The sequence below is a fragment of the Schistocerca serialis genome, chromosome 3, assembly GCF_023864345.2.
Source record: "Schistocerca serialis cubense isolate TAMUIC-IGC-003099 chromosome 3, iqSchSeri2.2, whole genome shotgun sequence".
In the NCBI taxonomy this organism is placed as follows: Eukaryota; Metazoa; Arthropoda; class Insecta; order Orthoptera; family Acrididae; genus Schistocerca; species Schistocerca serialis.
In genome coordinates, this window is record NC_064640.1 from 499,981,342 (window position 1) to 500,004,417 (window position 23,076).

General features: G+C 44.7%; 1 protein-coding gene and 1 pseudogene across 4 annotated transcripts in view; both read right to left on the reverse strand.

Annotated features, from left to right (window-relative positions):
- Positions 1–23,076, reverse strand: part of LOC126470386 (carbohydrate sulfotransferase 5-like) — a 329,795-nt gene that overhangs the window by 156,867 nt on the left and 149,852 nt on the right. Inside the window, exon 1 of one of the 4 annotated variants that reach the window (XM_050098217.1) lies at positions 1,217–1,322. The exons of the other annotated variants lie outside the window; for them this stretch is intronic. Coding sequence (XP_049954174.1) covers positions 1,217–1,299 — 83 coding nt within the window. The 5' untranslated portion in view covers positions 1,300–1,322. Of the gene's footprint in view, positions 1–1,216; positions 1,323–23,076 lie in introns of those variants that run through there. 4 annotated transcript variants of the gene reach the window in all.
- LOC126472185 (5S ribosomal RNA) lies at positions 14,696–14,812 on the reverse strand (annotated as a pseudogene).

Genomic DNA, 23,076 nt, shown 5'->3' on the forward strand with positions numbered 1-23,076 from the left:
ACGGGCGTCTTAAAGTTGGCAACAGAATTGCAAGTTCCTCTCAGACACCGACAGCAGTCGTGTGAGATCCGGCGGACCCAATGGAGTACGCCCGCTGAGTCACACCTCCAGCGGCTCCGTACCATGAGCGCCCTCTGCCGCTGCAGTATAAGATGATCAGTGACAGTCACACAGCCCACTAGTACTCTGAGCTATTTCGCTATGTGACATTTCGCAGACGCCGCCTAGTCGTGCTCTAACACCGTCATTTGTGCTTAGTTCGTGGAACCTCATCCTTGGTGCTATTGTATTGGCTGGACTCTGTTTCTTGCTGCATTATTTTTAAAAAGTCGTCATTTGCTTGGAAATAAATCTTCTGTCTACTATGTTATCTTGTTCGATAATTATTTCTGTTCCTGTCCAACTTTTCTACGGCGACAATTGCCACACCACTCTACTACCAACCTCTCCTTACCATCTGTAGGGAGTCGCACACAACTGAAGACACTCAAGCACCCATCCTACAGTCTTTGTCTCTCCTCATGCGATTTAATGTCTGCGGTCCCTGAAAAAGGGCCATGAAGGGTTGATAAAGTACAGCAGGTAGTTACAGATTTCTTCAGGTAGCAGAACACAGTATTTTACCAAACAGGCATCTTCAACCTAGTGCGTCGGTGAAACGATTCCCTCAATGCTCACGGCGATTTTGCCTCACTGCAAGGCCTCCGAACGGAAACTTATTGATCGCCCCTTATTCTACGTCTGCTACTACTTTGTACAATGCGTCATTGATTTCTTAAGCTACATTTGTTGTTATTTCCATTAAAGGCATCAGCATATTGGAGTATCAACGTAACTGCTTCATATTGCTACAGAATGTAAACGTTGAAGCGCTAGATCAACTCTGGACCGTCATAAGAAACAGAAAGTTCAAGAACGAAACCATTATAATGTAGCGAATTAGACACCAACACCAAACTCGCTACGAACACCGCTAAAAGCATCACCACTGCCAGCATCACCACTGCCAGCACCTCCACCGCGAATGATTTATACTACAAGGAATAAATAATATTTAAGCCTACTAGAGACGACCGTCACCTCTCGGCAACTGTGGAACGGCTGCCCTTTACAGCTTTCTCCAGTACCGACACTACATCTAGCTAAATCGAAGCTTTGGCAGTCAGTGCGACGTGAAGAATCTAGGAAGCGGAGGCGTGCCGACTCGTGGACTCACCTCGCAGCGGTGGACCGGCGCCTGGGGTGGAACCTGAGGGGCGCCACGGGCGCGTTCATTTCTCCCGCGTGCCGCTCTCGCATCGCGAACGCCCTGCCGCGCTCATCTGCAAAACAACCACCACAGCTGATGCTTCCGCTCAACCTCAACCTCACCACCGTCACAGTCACCCACCAGCCCTCCATTACGGTTTCCTGCGCTTCTGCAGTCCCGTCAAAGCGTATATACCGATTCAGTGGTACAAACCCTAAAGTTGACCCCTGGCGTTGGTGGGATGTACTGAAACACAGAGGCGTGGATCTTCCTCTGTACTCGGCATAGTGCGCCAAGTGCGAGTCTGTGATGATTATTTGCCCAACGTAGTGCTGCCTGTTTCATTATAGTTTACTGGTCGGATACTTTTCCATATTGAAGAAAAACCGCAGCAGCTGTTGTAAATCCTCTATCAACGGCATTTTTCAATCCTTTAATTAAAGATTTACAGTATCTGCAGCGATTTTTATTCAGAAAAGTTGTTTGTTTCGTTAAGGATCATTAAGGAAATGACAAAAAGTTCCAGAACATTATATCAACACTTGTGCTCCACAAACCACCTTAACGGTGTGTGGTGCAGAGCGCTTCCGGTACCACAACTGCTTCCTTCTTCGTTTTTCCATTCACGAATGCTATGAAGGAAAAACGGCTGTCAAACCCCCATGCGAGCTCTAATTTCTCTAATTTTGTCGTCACGGTCATTTCGTGAGAGGTATATGGGACGAAATAACATGTTGTCCGACTCTTCTTGGAACGCACACTTTCTCATTTTCAACAGTAGTCTTCTCAGTGATGCACAGCGCCTCCCTTGTAGCGTTTGCAACTGGAGATTGTTTCCGTAATGCTCTCCCCCTTTGTAAACGATCCCCTGACATTATGTGGCACTATTCATTGAATCTTCTGTCTCTTCTATTAATTCAACCAGGAAAGAATCCCAGACCCACCTGCGCAGTTGAGTTACAGTCTGCTCTTGGCAGCAGCGAGGTGTGGACATCTCGTAAGCGTACTGCCAGTGGAGCTGTGTGTAGGCTGTCATTTACTTTTGAGCAGTTGCGGGTTGTTAGGTATACGTTCTAAATACGGCGCAATCCTATAGATGGACCACGATCAAAACCACTTCTCAACAGGATAATGCCAGACAACGCTCATATGAGACTGAACGATTCCTATGAGACCACTTGTGTCTGAATCCCCTGGAAATCGTTGGCATCCACTTCTCAATTATGGCCAGTGTCATTACGTCAAGATGACAAATGCCGACGTGTGCACAACCGTGGTGAACAAATTCGCAAACTCACTTAAGTTCAAACAATCCAATGGTCACACTGTGGTCGTTGCAGTGGACCAAGTGGACCTGGGCTTGCACACCCTTAAAGTCTTTGAACTCCTCTTTGAGATGGCAGCCGATGTCAAGACTGTACGGAAACGTGATAAGCCATGTGGTTGAGAAATGGCAGACGTTTGAGACTTACAAGGTGTACAATGGCGTTTGCGCAATAAAAATCGAACCGACAAAAATACGTACCATCCTACCTGCTCATTGGCACTTGCTGTACTATAGTGATGTAGGACGGCCAACTGTGCACATATTCTGGGTGCAGCCAGGAAGGCCACGTCAGGTCGGTGTCTATTCAACGCCGACTAATACAAACGCCCATCGGAGAATCGGCGCCACCGGCTGCGGCGACGATCTTCCCCCTCACCTACATCAAAGCAGCGGCAACAAGCCTCATGAACAAACAAACCACCGATTACCTACGGGTGCTGACGTTCTGCGAATCCAACGAGGTCACGACCCAGATCACGCCGCCACCTCAGGCGAAGATAACCCTGCAACACCCCCAACTGACGTTAATGGGTGAACGTCAAGAAAATATCGACGTCAATGCGGTGCCGACCGCGGCGTTCCGCACTGATGGAACAACAGTGACCGATCAACACCGATACTCGGACACGGAAACTCATGTTCGTAAGCAATGATCACCTCGCAAACGTAAAAGGCGACGGCGCGCGGCATCGAACTATTGCCTCTTCCTCACGATGGAACAGGAAAGCGACGGCGTTGAAGAGGGCATGGAGGACATGCCCACCGTGGGGGCGGGTCTACCTAACATCTTCCACGTTCAAGAGACATTAGCTGTGTAATACAAGAGGTCGGGAAAACTGGCTACGTGAATCTCTTGCAGGAGAGTGATGTCGATGTGCGCGGCATGAAGCTTGTCTTGTAGCATGGAGAATATGGCGCGTACTGAAAGCGTTCAGGTTGATTTTTGCCAGCCTTCTCTCTGCCACAGGTGGTGTCGTCACGGACGACGATAGAATGTGATATCGTCGCCAAAACGCCGCTGACTCACTGCCACTTATTTGGTCACTGGAGCGGTAAGGGCACACTGGATGTCTCCTATCTTCTTCCTTCTCTTGTGAATTAGCGTCATATTCAACGTCGTCTGCGTCTATGCAACTTTCAGAGGTGATAGTATAGATCAAAACAAGAAAAAATGTCTAGTAAACGTGGGCTCTAAGATGCATGCCTTAACAGCTATGGGCACTTGTCCAGTAGAAGACCATATGTTTCACATTAGCGAAGATGAACAAGTGATCATACCTCTCAACGTATGCACTTTAGGGCCTTTGTAGAAGAGATGTGATTCACAGTGGCGAAGATCAACAATCGTTCAGAGCTCTCAAGGTACGCATTTAAGAGTCCATGTTTACTAGACATTTTTCTTGTATTGGTTCATACTACCACCTCTGAAAGTTGTCTACCCAACATTCTCGGTAATAACAATACCGATTCATGCATTTCACTATCAGCGGCATCGGAACGATTTTCGCCTATATCTTTCGACCCGGTCGTTTCTGGTCCACGGCCTCTTTACCTCAACTTTATACATTTACCCTTCTCCATCATACCTGAAAGTTGGTAACATCGTGCCGCGTGGGGTAGCCGCATGGTCCAAGGCGCCTTATCACAGTCCGCGCGGCTTCCCCCGTCGGAGGTTCGAGTTCTCCCTCGAGCATGGGTGTGTGTATGTCCTTAGCGTAAGTTAGTTTAAGTTAGATTAAGCAGTGCGTAAGCTTAGGGACTGATGACCTCAGCAGTTTGGTCCCATAAGACCTTACCACAAATTTGGTAACATCGTCACCGAATCACCCTGCATGCTTTCCATATGTAGCATGAGACTTTTTACACCCATACGGCGTAATAACATAAAGAAACTACTAAAATATCAGGCATAAGTAATAACTTGATGACGGAAAATTTACGGTTTACTGATCGACGTAAGTGAAATCGAAACGCCTGCACGACGTTGACAGTGGCAGAGAGTGACACGATTCGGCATAGAGTCAGCTTCGTCGCCTTGCCTTGCTGGCTTATCTAGGAAAGTAACGTTCTGGATGCGTTCGACAAACATTTCTGCCATCTGAGGATTTGCGTCATTCTTCTGAGTTATAGGATTCTGGAGAGCTCTACGACATGAAGAGTCATACATTCGCTCCAGTTCCTAAAAATATCACAGCGCCGTCAGTGTTTCAGCTGTGGTCTGTGTCCGGATGACACCTGCATTCGACCTTAAACACCACTGATAACATTTAAAAAATATGCTGTTTCAAGGTATCGGAGCACTTAAGACCTGTCCTCAGAATGTTGTAAAAATGTCAAGCTGTGGCACGTCGATAGTTAAAAGTATTATAATGTCATAAAGTACATAGTTGGTTGGTTGATTATTTTTAGGTTTACGGCGCTCAAATAATAGATATTAGCACACATCCTTTGAAGTGCAAAGGTATGGACAGAAATATAAACTATTCTAAATGTTTTACCCAATCAATGGCACTGTCCAGCTCCACTGATTATGCTAAAGTGAAAACTTTGTTTGCTTCCAACCATAGATACTCTTCGCAGAAAGTTCATAACAAAATTACTGCTAAAAGTTTCTCTTAGACATTTTAAACGCACTTGAATCCACAGTTTTCTTCGAAATCTTCATCGCAAGTCTTCGACAATTGCTAATAATATTAATATATTATTGTATGTTCATTTTCATGATTTATATTCTGTGTGGCTGCTCGACAGACATAGGCAACAACTTCTGCAGGAGAATACTCAGCCCGTAGATAACTTCGGCACGGACAATCTTTGTCATCTGACATGGTTACTGAGCGAGGTAGCGCAGTGGCAGCACACCGTATTCGTATTCGGGAGGACTACGGTTCAAATCCCCGTCCAGCCATCCAGATTAAGGTTTCTTGTAAGTTTCCTAAATTACTTACGGAAATGAGGCAAATATACTTATAAATTTTTATAAAAGGGCCTCAGATGCAAGTACTATCAGCATATTGCAACGTGGTATAATGTGGAATGTTCTAAGATATCTTACAGTGAAATGAAAAACTTTGATAGAGTAATTCGTATGAAAAGCCACGGTTACGTAATGCTTTCCAGCACAGTCGCCGCAGCAGATTATCTTTTCCACACCTCCAATTCCTGTTCTCCTTGTACCTGAAAGTTTCCAAGAATCTATAAATGTGAGATTAATTATTTGGGATTTTGCTAACATCAATAATTAAACTGTTCATAGACCTGAATCAAATTATTATCTCAGTTTGAAAGGTACTGCAGTTTATAAATTCCCCAACGTGATATAAACATCAAGCTGCTGCACAGAATTGTTGATTTAAATTTTCATACTGGTCTAAATTACTTTTGCTTAAATTACTGCTTCACTGTTTAACTTAAGTGCTACGCGTTTCTGTATGTGGAAAGTGCTACTAAAAGTGTTGAATGATATCACAGTCCTTAGGGTCCCTATATTCTGGAAACTGTTTTGATCTGTGGTTGATTAATTTTCATTATAGAGATATTTTGTTTATTAAGCAAGGAAGTTAGTAAACGTTATACTTTGGAACGTTTTATTGCTTTGTTAATGCTTCACAGAAGCGAATTTTATAGAAGCTGTGAGTCACTGAGGTTTTTAACATAATCTCTCCCAATTCCAAGTCTAAGGATTTACATATTATTTCTGAGTTCTGAACGCAAAGAAGAAATCGGTATTGGCATGTACTCTCAAATTATTAGTTCGAGGTGGACTGGCGAACGTTTTTGTGTAGTCTGTTGGATATTCTTCCCATTGCTTAATGAACCTAGGTTCGAATCTCGTTTAAAGCTTTATTCTCTATTTCTATACAATGCAATGTTTTGAAACGAAGTTAACAGTTCGATATATTTAACCCTTTAGACACACGAATACATTCACGTAATCCTTGAAAAGGGATAATACTTATTAATTTGCATTTAATAAAAGAAGTGCCATAGGCTACTTTGGAGAGGAAACGGTCGGTTTCCGTTCCTAATCTGAGCTTTTCCTCCACGTCTAATGAGAACATTTACTTTCATGTTTTGCATAATGAAAGCTCGCGTGCCATGCGAGGATCGGCGATGGAACAACGAGATTGGAGACACAGTTCTGGGAGACGTCGTGAGGTATTATTGACATCGGTACTTTCAATCGCGTCTCAAATGTTGCCACCTCTTCTTACAGTGTAGTAAGAAAGGTCAGCGTGGCGATCAGTTCGCCGAACTTCACAGCATGCATCAATGAGGTTACTCTCCTATGTGGTATGACATACTGGTGTCTCAAAGTCGACAATGGAACTGCAGGTGTTTCTGTTAGACGCCTATAGCAGTCATGTGAGGACTCGGCAGTCATATGGGCCCACCGGGCGTCCAGTGGCTATGTACTACGACCTCCCTCTGCTATCACGATACAGGACGGCTGGCGGCAGTCATACACCCATACCCACTTGGAGCCACTTCGGTACGTAATGCTTTGTGAGGCTACACAGACGCCGCCAGGTCACGGCTCCAAATCCAGCGTTCGTGCGTAAGTACAGAGAGCCACGTCCTTGTTGCTCTTGTCTTAGCTGGACTCTATTTCTCGCTGCATTATTTGTGATGAGTCTTTGTACGCTACGAGAAATACAAGTTAAGTAAATCTCCTGTTTACTGTGTTAACTTGTTTCCTAATCATTTCTGTTCTTGCCCAGTCCAAAACATTCTAGGATCCATATTGTTGCATGCTTTCTTACAATCGCCACGGAATATCGCACTAATATGAACTAATACTGATGGCGATACTGTCTTTGAACGTTGCTGCTTACGCTCAGCGCAGTGAGCAGAATTTGTCTTCTACTTCTATTTATGCTTATAAAATCAAACATGTCTTGTTTTTATCTGAATAATAAGAAATAATGATGCTGTCAATAAACTCGAATAAAAAGAATGCTATTTATGGAAAGCAATTTATTAGAGAGAGAATACCAACTCAACTGGAGGATGTAGGGAGGAGGCAGCGATGTCCTTGTCAGGGGAATAACCCGGTTTTCGCTGAAGTGTTGTAGTCACTGAAAACTGAATCAAGCCTGCTGTATACGGTTTGAGGCCGATTCGCCCCAACTGCAGGGAACATGGAGCCCAACTGTGTCTGGGTCCAGAAATTTTTGTATGTTTCTAGTACAAAGGGCATGTTATAATGTGCGTCTCATAACGAAAAAAATTTCAACCAAGATAAGTGTCCGTACACAAAGATTTATATTTTAAAGCGATACTGTGACTTACTACATCGTAGTTTTCAGCCATAGTTATTCGAAAGAGTGAATGCTGACCTCTGGAAAGCCGGTATTCGATTACATCTCCGTAATTTACTTTACATACGATCTTTTCGAAACAATGAAAATTAGAATTGCATGTTTTGAGCGATCAATTTTCTTTATTTTTAACGGTTAATGGGATCATTCATCTAAAAAATTACTAAAAATTTATTCACAGTTGCGAATATGATCCACCTTCGGCTCTACATTGGAATGACAACAACGAAAATTTGTACCGGACGGGCACTCGAACCTGGATTTCCCACTTCACGCGAGTGGTCGCCTTAAACGGTTCAGCCACCCGAGCACGAATCACGGCCAGACCCAAACTTCCGAATATCGTCGTCCATGTGTCACAACCTGCACTTGTACGTTACGTATTTTCCCGTCCAGGAAGGATATATTGTATTTATTGACAGTCGAGGGCCTAATATTGGCGAATAAATACGAAATAGCAGTGCCTGTGTTACTACGTATAAAACAGAACTCAATGTGTGGGATTTGTCGCAGCAGTTTATTTAGAACAACTTGGGCCATGCTTAAGCGTAATACTCAGAAACCTCCAAAAATATTAGATCGAGTAGATTCAAACCACGAGATCACCTCGCTCTCCAATGACCTCAGTATCATCGAAGCGTTAAAATTAGCATAAAATTCAACAACAGCATCTACAGCACTTCTTACGATCCATTCTTAAAAAAACTTTTACAGTATTTGGGAAAAGGCTCGAGACGGAACACCACCTCAGCTGCTGGAGGGTGGGGAACCACTCGGGCGTTGTCTGCTCAAAGGAGACATTCCGGCACTGCATTGAAGTTTCTTGGACGACTGCAGCCCTTACCACACTACCATGAAGTAAGAAACCGAAGACAATCAGTGAAGCGCTCTAGGTGTGCTAATCGATCGAAGACACTACGAAAACGTTAGGCAGAGATACGGGAATCGCTTGAAGAAAAGCGAAGTTCGTGTCGTTAAGTGTTCACAGATAAATTCTGAGATTCACTGTTTCAGACAGACTGAGAAACAGATACTCTGAACACATCCTATACTTCATATTAGTGCTACAAGACAGGATGAGGGCGATAAAGATGCTTGCAGAGGAATAAAGAGTCAGTATTCTCTCCACGACATCGATCAAAACACAGAGGGCCAATAATAGTTTGAACAGCCCTCCACAATGTACTCCACAGAGCCTGCTCGGTTGGTTGGTTTTGGGGAAAGAGACCAGACAGCGTGGTCATCGGTCTCATCGGATTAGGGAAGGATGGGGAAGGAAGTCGGCCGTGCCCTTTCAGAGGAACCATCCCGGCATTTGCCTGGAGTGATTTAGGGAAATCACGGAAAACCTAAATCAGGATGGCCGGACGCGGGATTGAACCGTCGTCCTCCCGAATGCGAGTCCAGTGTCGAACCACTGCGCCACCTCGCTCGGTGAGCCTGCTCGAATGAGGTTGCAAATGTGGGAGAAATTTGAGGGACCGCCTGTATATTTCTGTATTACAATACACAAATGTTGTCACTGCGTTTAAAAATTATTTAAAACGGACAAAACATAACGCGCGAAAAATAAATGTAGATGTTTAGGCCTTCAACTACAACGCTCTGAATTTGGAGACACAGCGCCTTTCTCGTCAACAAAGGTCCCAAAATTCAATGAAAATTTCTAATGGCCGTTTCGTGAGCAGCACTTACCTGGAATGGTCAGAACCTCGTGTAAGGCCTGTTCTCGCTAACGTCTGTTGGAAAAATACAGCAGCAAAATCTTTCTGTTCCGCTATCCGCTTTGCCAGTTTGCAGCAGCATCCTACTGGTACTGTCGCTGTACCACGTCACCCACGTCCGGAATAACAGTGACTCACACTGGCGCATTAGAGACTTGCAAAAATAAAGTATGCCGAGAAAGAAAAACAAAGAGCTTTCGTAGCCTTGCATTAGCTGTATCAAGAAATGCAAAGCTTCTTCGCTCTCCCAAGGTCTCAGTTCGATTAAGTAAAACACGAAAGCAATGGACGTGACATTCAGCTTTCGCCTGTTGTGTCCAGTGACCCACACCACACCTGCTCATGCACCACGCATCTCTGCTACCGACTGTTCCTTCGTGCTCCACTTCTGTGAACGAAACCTAACGGTAATCTCAGTATATGGCTATTCTTAGTATTGCTGCCCTCGGGCAATCTTTCCACCTCTGACTGTGGGTGTACATCAAACCTGGCCAAGATTTGCACTTTACCATAGCAGCCGAGTGTGCTCAGCACTCCGACTTCCCCATCACCGCGCCATTCAGAGTAGATGGGTGAATGAGACGGCTACGTGCCGAAGATTACACTCGCGCGAAACGTAGGTACATATTAAGTGATCGTAAATCCAGCATAAAAATATGGAGTGAGGAATAGCGGCCGGCCGAACTGTTGTAGAAATACAGGGTTATTACAAATGATTGAAGCGATTTCACAGCTCTACAATAACTTTATTATTTGAGATATTTTCACAATGCTTTGCACACACATACAAAAACTCAAAAAGTTTTTTTAGGCATTCACAAATGTTCGATATGTGCCCCTTTAGTGATTCGGCAGACATCAAGCCGACAATCAAGTTCCTCCCATACTCGGCGCAGCATGTCCCCATCGATGAGTTCGAAAGCATCATTGATGCGAGCTCGCAGTTCTGGCACGTTTCTTGGTAGAGGAGGTTTAAACACTGAATCTTTCACATAACCTCACAGAAAGAAATCGCGTGGGGTTAAGTCGGGAGAGCGTGGAGGCCGTGACATGAATTGCTGATCATGATCTCCACCACGACCGATCCATCGGTTTTCCAATCTTCTGTTTAAGAAATGCCGAACATCGTGATGGAAGTGCGGTGGAGCACCATCCTGTTGAAAGATGAAGTCGGCGCTGTCGGTCTCCAGTTGTGGCACGAGCCAATTTTCCAGCATGTCCAGATACACGTGTCCTGTAACGTTTTTTTCGCAGAAGAAAAAGGGGCCGTAAACTTTAAACCGTGAGATTGCACAAAACACGTTAACTTTTGGTGAATTGCGAATTTGCTGCACGAATGCGTGAGGACTCTCTACCGCCCAGATTCGCACATTGTGTCTGTTCACTTCACCATTAAGAAAAAAATGTTGCTTCATCACTGAAAACAAGTTTCCCACTGAACGCATCCTCTTCCGTGAGCTGTTGCAACCGCGCCGAAAATTCAAAGCGCTTGACTTTGTCACCGGGTGTCAGGGCTTGTAGCAATTGTAAACGGTAAGGCTTCTGCTTTAGCCTTTTCCGTAAGATTTTCGAAACCGTCGGCTGTGGTACGTTTAGCTCCTTGCTTGCTTTATTCGTCGACTTCCGCGGGCTACGCGTGAAACTTGCCCGCACGCGTTCAACCGTTTCTTCGCTCACTGCAGGCCGACCCGTTGATTTCCCCTTACAGAGGCATGCAGAAGCTTTAAACTGCGCATACCATCGCCGAATGGAGTTGGCAGTTGGTGGATCTTTGTTGAACTTCGTCCTGAAGTGTCGTTGCACTGTTATGACTGACTGATGTGAGTGCATTTCAAGCACGACATACGCTTTCTCGGCTCCTGTCGCCATTTTGTCTCACTGCGCTCTCGAGCGCTCTGGCGGCAGAAACCTGAAGTGCGGCTTCAGCCGAACAAAACTTTATGAGTTTTTCTACGTATCTGTAGTGTGTCGTGGCCATATGTCAATGAATGGAGCTACAGTGAATTTATGAAATCACTTCAATCATTTGTAATAGCCCTGTATATCAGCTGTTATTTTTGAAAACTTTATCTACAGTACTAGTTCCAGTGCCACAGTAGCGTCTTCTTCAGGTTTCTATATGGTTACATAAAATACTTAAAACATAAATGTGTAAAATAAGTTCAATAATATAATAAACTTGCCCGCACGCGTTCAACCGTTTCTTCGCTCACTGCAGGCCGACCCGTTGATTTCCCCTTACAGAGGCATGCAGAAGCTTTAAACTGCGCATACCATCGCCGAATGGAGTTGGCAGTTGGTGGATCTTTGTTGAACTTCGTCCTGAAGTGTCGTTGCACTGTTATGACTGACTGATGTGATTGCATTTCAAGCACGACATACGCTTTCTCGGCTCCTGTCGCCATTTTGTCTCACTGCGCTCTCGAGCGCTCTGGCGGCAGAAACCTGAAGTGCGGCTTCAGCCGAACAAAACTTTATGAGTTTTTCTACGTATCTGTAGTGTGTCGTGGCCATATGTCAATGAATGGAGCTACAGTGAATTTATGAAATCGCTTCAATCATTTGTAATAGCCCTGTATATCAGCTGTTATTTTTGAAAACTTTATCTACAGTACTAGTTCCAGTGCCACAGTAGCGTCTTCTTCAGGTTTCTATATGGTTACATAAAATACTTAAAACATAAATGTGTAAAATAATTTCAATAATATAATAAAATTGTTACACCGAATAGATACAAGTAAATAATTAGGGTCTATGAAATAAAAATAATATGAACAACAGTATTTCATAGACATAACGTATGAGTACATCAGATCTATAAAATCAACTAGGAAACACAATGGTGTCATAGTAATGGGATGTAAAAAACCTACATATTCTACGTATAAGATGTGAAACACATTTAGTAAAATGTCAAAAATAAGAAATATCGTAAAGAAGGTGTAATAGGGACGGTGTAAAAAGATGTGGTTACAGTGTATGAAAAGTATATACAAAGTAGTAGTATTGAATGATAGTAATTAACCGAAATATAGAACAGTTCAACGTAGGATTGTGTATAATGTGAGTGCAGCGTCAAAATGAATAATTCCTTACGTTGAAAAGAAAACAGGAAAAATCATGTACAAAAATAGGACTAGCCATGTCGTGAAAACCATATACAGTAAGATGGTACACATGCAAAGTAGGGTGAAAACATGTAAACATCCTATCGGTAAGAAAGGTATGGAGTACTTTTCAAGATATACACTGATCAGCCAGAACATTATGACTACTACCTAATAGCTGGCATGCGAACTTTAGCACGGATAACAGCGGTGACGCGTCGTGGCATGGAAGGTCGCTAGAGTTGGCACCACATCTGCACGCACAGGTCACTTAATTCCCGTAACTTCCGGGGCGTGGGACGATGAGGTCTGTCGCCACGTTCAATCACATCCAGATGTGTTTCATCGGGTTCACATCTGGCGAGTTGCGCGGCCAGCACATCAATTGGAACTCGCCACACCGGCCGCGGTGGCCGTGCGGTTCTAGGCGCTGCAGTCCGGAACCGCGGGACTGCTACGGTCGTAGGTTCGAATCCTGCCTCGGGCATGGATGTGTGTGATGTTCTTAGGTTGGTTAGGTTTAAGTAGTTCTAAGTTCTAGGGGACTGATGACCTAAGATGTTCAGTCCCATAGTGCTCAAAGCCATTTTTGAACTCGCCACTGTGCTCATTGAACAACTCCGTTACACTCCTGGCCTTGTGACATGGAGTATTATCTTGCTGAAAAACGCCACTGCCGTCGGGAAACATGATCGCCATGAAGCGGTGTACGTGGACTGCAACCAGTGTACGATACACCTTGGCCGTCATGGTGCCTTGCACGAGCTCAACTGGACCCATGGTTGCCCACGTGAACCTTCCCCAGAGCGTAGTGAAGCCGCACCAGCTTGGCTCTGTCCTGCTGCACAGCTGTCAAGGAGCTGTTCTCCTGGAAGACGACGGACTCGCGCCCTCCCATCGGCATGACGAAGAAGGTATCGGGACTCATAAGACAATGTAACGCTCTGACACTGTGCCAAAGTCCAGTGCCTATGGTTACGTGCCCATTTCAGTCTTAGTTGTCGATGTCGTTGTTAACACTGGTACATGCATGGGTCGTCGGCTGTGGGAACCGATCGTTCAGTGTACTGTGTGTTGAGACACACTTGTACTCTGCTCAGAATTGAAGTCTGATGTCAATGCCGCCACAGTTCGCCACCTGTCCTGTTTTACCAGTCTGCCCAGTCTACGACGTCTGACAACTATAACGAGGGGTGGCCACCCAACTCCATGACGTCTGCACGTTGTTTCACCTCGGTTTCGCCACGTGTTGAAGACACCCATCACAGCACTCCTCGAACACCCGACAAAACGTGCAGTTTTCTAAACTCTCGTGGGGAGCTCTGGGCCATCACAATCCGATATACTGCGCGCCTTCCCCATTTTCTACACGGACATCACTCTCACTGATACTACATGCGCCTTGTGTGTGTCTGACAAGTAGTTATTCCTCTCCTTGACGGGTTCATATCGATAGTAGGTCGATGGTCATAATGTTCTGGCTGATCAGAGTACACATGCATGTTCCACGTCTCTTCCTAAACCACTAGACAGATTTCAACCAAACTTTGTACACATATCACTTTCGGCCTGGAAAGAACCGCTACGGGGTAAGTACCACCTATCTACCAACGCGAGATGAAAAAGCAGTGTAGCCCACGACGCGCGAATACCCATATTTTATTTATCCAGTACTTGAGAATAAGAGCACTTAGTGACTTGCAACATACTTTACACATAATTTCCTGCCATTATGAATCTTTCTCGCTGACATCTCCCACAAAATAGCACTCCGTCTTCAGGCTACAAGTGGCCCATCGGACCATCCGACCGCCGTGTCATCCTCAGTTGAGGATGCGGGTAGGAGGGGCATGTGATTAGCACACCGCTCTCCCGGTCGTTATGATGGCTTTCTTTGACCGGAGCCGCTACTATTCGGTCGAGTAGCTCCTCAATTGGCATCAAGAGGCTGAGTGCAGCCCGAAAAATGGCAACAGCGCATGGCGGCTAGATGGTCACCCATCCAAGTGCCGGCCACGCCCGACAGCGCTTAACTTCGGTGATCTCACGGGAACCGGTGTATCTACTGCGGTAAGGCCGTTGCCTCTCCCACAAAATGATTAAACGAAAAAAGTTTATCAGTTACCTATTCGCTGTTCGTGAAGTAAAACCACCGCATGAGGCATGAAGTTTTAATTTACTACTTCTTTACTACTACATGTATTGGCACCAGGTTTTGGAGACAGTATTCACATATAGCACTAAATGTACAAATAAAATCATACAACATAACCACACATAGTTCAGAAGATATGACGTTGTAAACACTGAGCTGCGTGAAAATGAAACTGCAGGGCGAATTTCGCTAGAGATACGGGTTAAATATGTGTACAAACATGTGTGAAACATGTTAAATGTATGTGAAATAGGTTTGATATCTGCGTACGCCACAAATGCCACAGTTTATAAACTTATCCTAAACCTTTGGAACTGTTTCAACCACATTGTTACGATCTGGAAAGAAATACGTTGAGGGTAAAAACCGGCAACCTCCTATTGGATTGGGAGTGATAACGTGGAGAAAGATAGGTGGAGGAGGAGACTGACAGGCAGAGAGAGGGAAAGAGGAGATGGACACAGATAGGGGGTAGGAGGAGATGAGCAGAGAGAGGGGTAGGGGGAAATGGACAGAGAGAGGAGAAAGGAGGAGATGGAGAGAGAAAGGGAAGACGAGGAGGTGGACAAGAACTGGAGAAAGAAATGGGCACAAACTGAGAGGAGGAAGAGATAGGCAGAAGAGGCGGAAGGAGGAGATGCACAGAGAAAGGAAATAGGTGCAGATGGACAGAGAGAGAGAGAGAGAGAGAGAGAGAGAGAGAGAGAGAGAGAGAGAGAGTGGGGGGGAGGGAGAGGGTGAGGAGGTAGGAGGAGGGGATTAGTGTTTAACGTCCCGTCGACAACGAGGTCATTAGTGACGGAGCACAAGCTCGGATTAGGGAAGGAAGGAGAAGGAAATCGGCCCTGCCTTTCAAAGGAACCATCCCGGCATTTTCCTGAAGTGATACAGGGAAGTCACGGAAAACCTAAATCGTGGTGGTCGGACGTGTTTTTGAACCGTCGTCTTCACGAATGCGAGTCCAGCGTGCTAACCACCAAGCCACCTCACTCGGTTAGAGAAGCAGGATGAGATGAATAGCGAGAGGGGGGAGGAGATGGACAGGGATAGAGGGGACGATGAGATGGGCAGAGATAGGGAGGAAGAGATGGACAGATATAGGACGAGAAGGAGATGAACAAAGAAAGGGTGGACGATCAGATGGACAGAGAGAGGGGTAAGAGGAGATGGACAGAGACAGAGAGAAAGACGCAGGAGGAGATGAGCAGAGAGTGCAGAGTGGAGGAGGTGGACCGAGATAGAGCGTGAAGGAGTTGGATAGAGTATTAGCATAGCTGGACCATCATCAGATGGCTTCACAAAGTTCACAAAATTGTCAAACCACTTGGTAAAAACAAGTATCCGAATCCTGCTATTAGGGTGTCAAGCTGAATTTATCCTAAAATGAGATACTGTGCCTAATACCCGATACTGTCATAAAATTCGTAATTCAACACTTTTAAAATCAGGGATTCTCGACCGTATCCAGCTTCGTAATGGTCTTATCATCACTTACCATCCCTCAGGAGCTGCGACATCTACCGATATTTCCCAATAACGCTGAGCACTTTGTTGGACAGAATCTACTTGTGTCACATTAGCGAACTCTGCCATAAAAGGCATCTTTCCTCTATATTCAAACTCATTTGCAGTAATGACAACAGCTTCTGGGCAAATTAAAAGGAATGTCAGATCAGAACATATATTATCACCTGGTAAATGTAAATAAGCGAGTGGTATCGTTGCCGGGAGGCCCCATCCGGGGAAGTTCGGCCACCAAGTGCAAGTTTTATTTCTGTTGACGCCACATTGGGAGACTTGCGCGCCGGTGATGAGGATGAAATGATGATAAGGACAACACAACTCCTAGTCTCCGAGCGGAGAAAATCTCCAACCCGGCCGGGAATCGGACCAAGGTCTGCTTGCATGGGAGGCGAGCACGTTACCACCCAGCTAAGCAGTCGGACTGTCATCTGGTGTCTGTAGCTTCATAACCACAGACTACCGAAATGACAGAGTTCTATTTTCCATGAAAATTAGGGAGCAAAGAAACATAATTTCTGTTGGAAAACCAGATTCTATGCTTGTCCTGTAAATTGGAAGGTACTGCAGTTTCGTACTTACGTACCTCATTCGGATCATTTTAGATGTCCAAGCAGATTTTAAAAAATATTATCGGACAGAATTTGAACTTCTTATTCAGACTCATTACGCTGAGTAGTTGAACTTATTTTTCTCAGTATTTTCGTAATTTTGCTTCGAGATCAAACTTCATGGGCTCATCGTCAACATTTATTGTCTCTTACTCTGTTTCATCTTAAAGTTGTTTTTTTCTACTGCATCTTCTTTCCTGATCAACCTGCTACTCCTGTGAAAAGTATTATGCATAAAATTTGGACTGATTATGTTTGAAATTCAGACGATACTGAACTTTAGTGTTCCCAAATAAAGTGGCAAAGATATTTCTCTTGAGCTTGGTGCTTACATTTGAGTGCGCAATTTGAAGAAAAGTATATCATTCCCAATTTCATTCGTGGCAAAGAATTGAATACTTACCCAACTAGTTGCACTCTGATACATTTTAAATACGAGCTTCGTAAAAGATAAAATTTTTCAATATATCTGAGTGATCTAAAATCACTAACTCCTCAAAATAACAACATTCTCTCACTGTTTTAAAACGAACGCCCTTAATGAACTTTTATCAATTTTGTTTAAATTTGCATGAGTTTTGTTAGCTCGTACTACAATACTTCTCTTGCAGACAAAAAATAATGTGCACCAATGTCGTACTCATCGTGACAAGAGTACCTAACATAGAAAGTCAGTGGGCACCTACCACGACCTCAACTTAAAAAAGATTGGCCCGTAGGCGGAATCCAACTTCGAGTCAACTATAGACAACCAGGCAGTCTGACCGTGAGTTACTTGCACAGTAATTCTAAAGCCTCCTTCGAATCACATATTGCACTACAGGTCAACTCACTACATATTCCGCGATCGCTGTCGACGTCCTGTAGTTCCGTGTACACACACATACAAAAAACACATTGTAGCAATTCAGATTCGGTGATGAAGTACGACCTAGAGAAAGTACGCCCAAGACTAAGCAACATTAACAGGAAACATCACTGTCCCTGTACATCCCTATACACGTCGGCCGATTACACTCGAAGACAGAAAAACGACGCACCACGAAGGAATTATCCGAATGGGACGGAAATCGATAGAGGTGGGCCGGCCGGGGTGGCCCTGCGGTTCTAGGCGCTACCATCTGGAACCGAGCGACCGTTACGGTCGAAGGTTCGAATCCTGCCTCGGGCATGGATGTGTGTGATGTCCTTAGGTTAGTTAGGTTTAATTAGTTCTAAGTTCTAGGCGACTGATGACCTCAGAAGTTAAGTCGCATAGTGCTCAGGGCTATTTGAACCATTTGATAGAGGTGGTGTACATGTACAGACAAACAAGGAGGGTAAACATTGGATGATTGAACTGTGGAGAAACGTTGTGTGGAGTGAGGATTCAAGGTACACAATGTGGCGATCCCATGACAGGGTGTGGGTATGGCAAATACCCTGTGAACGTCATCTGCCAGTGTGTGTAGTGCCAACAGTAAAATTCTGAGGCGGTGGTTTTATGGTGAGGTCGTGTTTAAAGTCACATACAGGGTGTTTCATAGTCTTTGCGAGAAACGTACTGTTAGCGACCGTTGTTTCGGACCTCTTGGTAAGTATGGAGGTGTGATTACGCATGTCAATCACATCGCGATTACGGGCAGCATGGGGTTCACGCCTGAGCCTCAGGACGTGCGCTAGCAGCGCATGTCGGGTGTTTCAAGCGTCAACTTCGCGTCTCAATATCTCGGGATGTAATGGGAATATTGCGATGTAATTGACGCCATTGTGTATGTGCTTTGTCATGCTATGGATTGCTGAAGAAAAATATAGGAGGTCCATTTAAAAAAACATAAGTTTGTGTTAAAAAACACATATGCTTTCGTTTTAGAATGTTTCCAAATATGTACATTCATGGGCCCCAGCCCTACATTGATACCGGTGAAAGTCGTTTTCCAATAGCTGTTATTGTTCCAGAGATATTTTGGGTGGACAAGATAGCTGGGACACCCTGTGTGTACATATATACAGGGCTATTACAAATGATTGAAGCGATTTCATAAATTCACTGTAGCTCCATTCATTGACATATAGTCACAACACACTACAGATACGTAGAAAAACTCATAAAGTTTTGTTCGGCTGAAGCCGCACTTCAGGTTTCTGCCGCCAGAGCGCTCGAGAGCGCAGTGAGACAAAATGGCGACAGGAGCCGAGAAAGCGTATGTCGTGCTTGAAATGCACTCACATCAGTCAGTCATAACAGTGCAACGACACTTCAGGACGAAGTTCAACAAAGATCCACCAACTGCCAACTCCATTCGGCGATGGTATGCGCAGTTTAAAGCATCTGCATGCCTCTGTAAGGGGAAATCAACGGGTCGGCCTGCAGTGAGCGAAGAAACGGTTGAAGGCGTGAGGGCAAGTTTCACGCATAGTGATGTGAAAGATTCAGTGTTTAAACCTCCTCTACCAAGAAACGTGCTAGAACTGCGAGCTCGCATCAACAATGCTTTCGAACACATTGATGGGGACATGCTGCGCCGAGTGTGGGAGGAACTTGATTATCGGCTTGATGTCTGCCGAATCACTAAAGGGGCACATATCGAACATTTGTGAATGCCTAAAAAAACTTTTTTAGTTTTTGTATGTGTGTGCAAGGCATTGTGAAAATATCTCAAATAATAAAGTTATTGTAGAGCTGTGAAATCGCTTCAATCATTTGTAATAACCCTATATATATATATATATATATATATATATATATATATATATATATATATATATATATATATATAATGGGATGGCGATATGCACCTATACAAATGTCAGTAGTAGTAGTATCGCATACAGAAGGTGTGAAAGGGCATTGGGTAGTGCATTGGCGGAGCTGTAGTGCGTACTCAGAGTACTCTGAATGCGGGATGGTAGTGGAGCTAGACGCAACGGACATTTGGACATTCCATTTCGTAAATCGTTAGGGAATTCAATATTCCGCAATCCACAGTGTCAAGAGTGTGCCCAGAATACACATTTTAAGCATCGCCTCTTTCCACGGACAATGCAGTGGCAGATGGCCTCCACTTAACGACCAAGAGCAGCGGCGTTTGCGTTCAGTTGTCAGTGCGTAGAGACAGGCAACATTGCGTGAAATAACCGCGGAAATCAACGTGAGACGTACGACGCACGCATCCGTTAGAACAGTGCAGCAGTTTGGTGTTAATGACCTTTGGCAGCAGACGACCGACGCGGGTGCCTTTGCTAACTGTTCGACATCGCCTGCAGCGCCTTTCCTGGGCTCGTGACCATATTGGTTGGACCCTAGGCGACTGGAAAACTGTGACCTGGCCAAATGAGCCCCGATTTCAGCTGGTAAGGGCTGATGGTAGGGTTCAAGTATGTCGCAGACCCGACGAAGAGACGGACCCAAGTCGTCAACAAGACATTGTGCAAGCTGGTGGTGGTTCCATAATGGTGTGGTCTGTGTTTACATGGAATGCATCCTCTGGTCCAAATGAACCAATCATTAACGGGGAATGTTATATTCGGCTACTTGGAGACCATTTGCAGACATTCATGGACTTCATGTTATCAAATTACGATGGAATTTTTATGGATGACTGTGCACTATGTCACCTGGCCACAACTGTTCACGATTAGTTTGAATAACATTGTAGACAATTAAAGTGAATGATTTGACCACTCAGATCGCCCCTACATTGGGAATAATCGAGAAGTTAGTTCGTGCACGAAACCCTGAACTGGCAACACTTTCACATTTATAGATGGCTATAGACTCAATATTTCTGCAGCGTACTTCCAACGACTTGTGAAGTCCATGCCACGTAGAGTAGCTGCACTACGCCGGGAAAAGGAGGTCCGACACGGTATTAGGCGGTAACCCATCACTTTTGTCACCTCAGGGAATAGCGTACTGCACATTTACATTCTGGAATTACTCATTATCCAGTATAAAAGTTACCATTTCTCAAAAGATATATGGTGAGTATAACATGGTGTGTTGAAGTATGAATGTCTTGTAGACAACTGTGTAAAGAGTTAGGCATTTAACCCGAAAATACATTGATTCTCTCACAAAATCTGTGAGTAATATATATAAAGGGACAATGAAATGGGAACGAGACAGATGAGAGATGGGAAAAAGTAAGTAAACTGTTTACTATGATATATGAAAAACAAATCCTATCGATCGAATGCAGCATTAGTAGTATCCTGCCTGACAAAGTCACGTCGTTTAAATATCCAGGCAATACGTTGCAAAGCTATATGAGATGGAACGAACATGTGAGAATTGTAGTAGGGAAGCCGAATGGTCGACTTTGGTTTATAGGGAGAAGCTTAGGAAAGTGTGGTCCATCCGTAAGGAAGACCACATATAGGACTCTATTGTGACCTATTCTTGAGTAATGCTCGAGTGTTTGGGATCCGCATCAGGTCGGATTATACGAAGACATCGAAACAATAGAGAGGCCGGTAGCTAGATTTGTTACCGGTGGGTTCGAACAACACAGAAGTGTTAACGGAGTTTCTTGGGTACTCAAATGGGAATCTCTGGAGGGAACACGACGTTCTTTTCGAGGAACGCTACTGAGAAAATTCAGAGAACCGCCATTTGAAGCTGATGCAGAATGATCCTACTGCCGCCAATATACATATCCCCGTAATGGCCACGAAGGTAACATACGATGAATTACGGCTCATACGGAGGCATATAAACAGTCGTTTTTCCCTCGCTCTGTCTGCGAGTGAAGCAGGAAAGGAAACGACTAGTAGTGGTACAGGGCATCTTCCGCCACGCAGTGTACGGTGGCTTGCGGAGTATGTGTGTATATGTAAATGTACAACTGTTAATACATTTATCCCACTGTGAGACAAAACGGTAAATGTCTTCCTTCGTCCGAAGCAAATTGACAGCCACGAATATCTGGGCTCCAAAAATACGCAAATGGCATGGGGAGGGATCGGGACGGTATGGAGGATGTGTCAGGATTCCCCAGCGAAACTTCTGCAACGTAATCGCATAAACCTTGGCAACATGTGGCCGGGCCCATATCCTCCATACAACCCCGATCTCTCGTCATATGAGATGATGGTTCTTCGTAATACGAAACTTATGAGGAGACACTCCTCTTTATCCGTAACTGCAACTATACGTTTAAAGGACTGCTACTCCTGGAAAAAGGGGTAGGTAAAGCTTGTGCGACGCCGGCCACCAGCGTTCCGCTGGAGGCAGGCTGCCACGTAATGAGGAAGTCCGGCTGACTGCGAGGTCACGCGACGAGGGCCTCCTTTCGCTCCAGCTGTGTTGCTGCTTCTTCCGACAGCTCACGCTACCTACCGCACCGGGAACACTATCGAACAGTTTCAAAGTCCGTCAGTGGGCGTCCATGGTAACCTTTAGAGACAAGGCGTTAGCTTCTCATCAAGGCTACAGACCTATGGGACCTTTTATATCGTGACTTTCTTGCAGCTTGAAGAAAATCTGGGAATACGGCAGGCAGACACACACACACACACACACACACACACACACACACACACACAGAGAGAGAGAGAGAGAGAGAGAGAGAGAGAGAGAGAGTGAGAGTGAGAGAGAGAGAGAGGGAGGGGGGCGGGGGCGGGGACGGGGGGAGGGAAGAGAATGTATAATTAGTTACACATTCCACGAGTCACCTGCAAGATATATAAGTTATTAACTTATTTTATATCGAAATACGTCTGCATGCTGGCCATTTACCGGTGAGTAGTAGTATTTTTGCACAAAGTAATCTGCAACTTTCTGTAACTAATAATTCTTTTGTGGTTTGGGACTCGTTCAGGAATAAATCTGAAGAATGAGTTTTTCCATGAAATGTTCGCTATTTGAAAAAAAAAATATTTTCTAGGTATTTAGAATCTCCCCTTTAAAATAATGTTCAAAAAGTGAGGTAACCGGCACAGATGTATTTTAAATCGCTTATATAGACAGCCCATGAGTGGTGTTCCCTCACAGTCTTCACGAATCTGGAAACAGACCTCAAGTCCTGCCTTACCAGAGATAATACAGACCAAAAGAGTGTTACATTTTCTGTTGGTTACA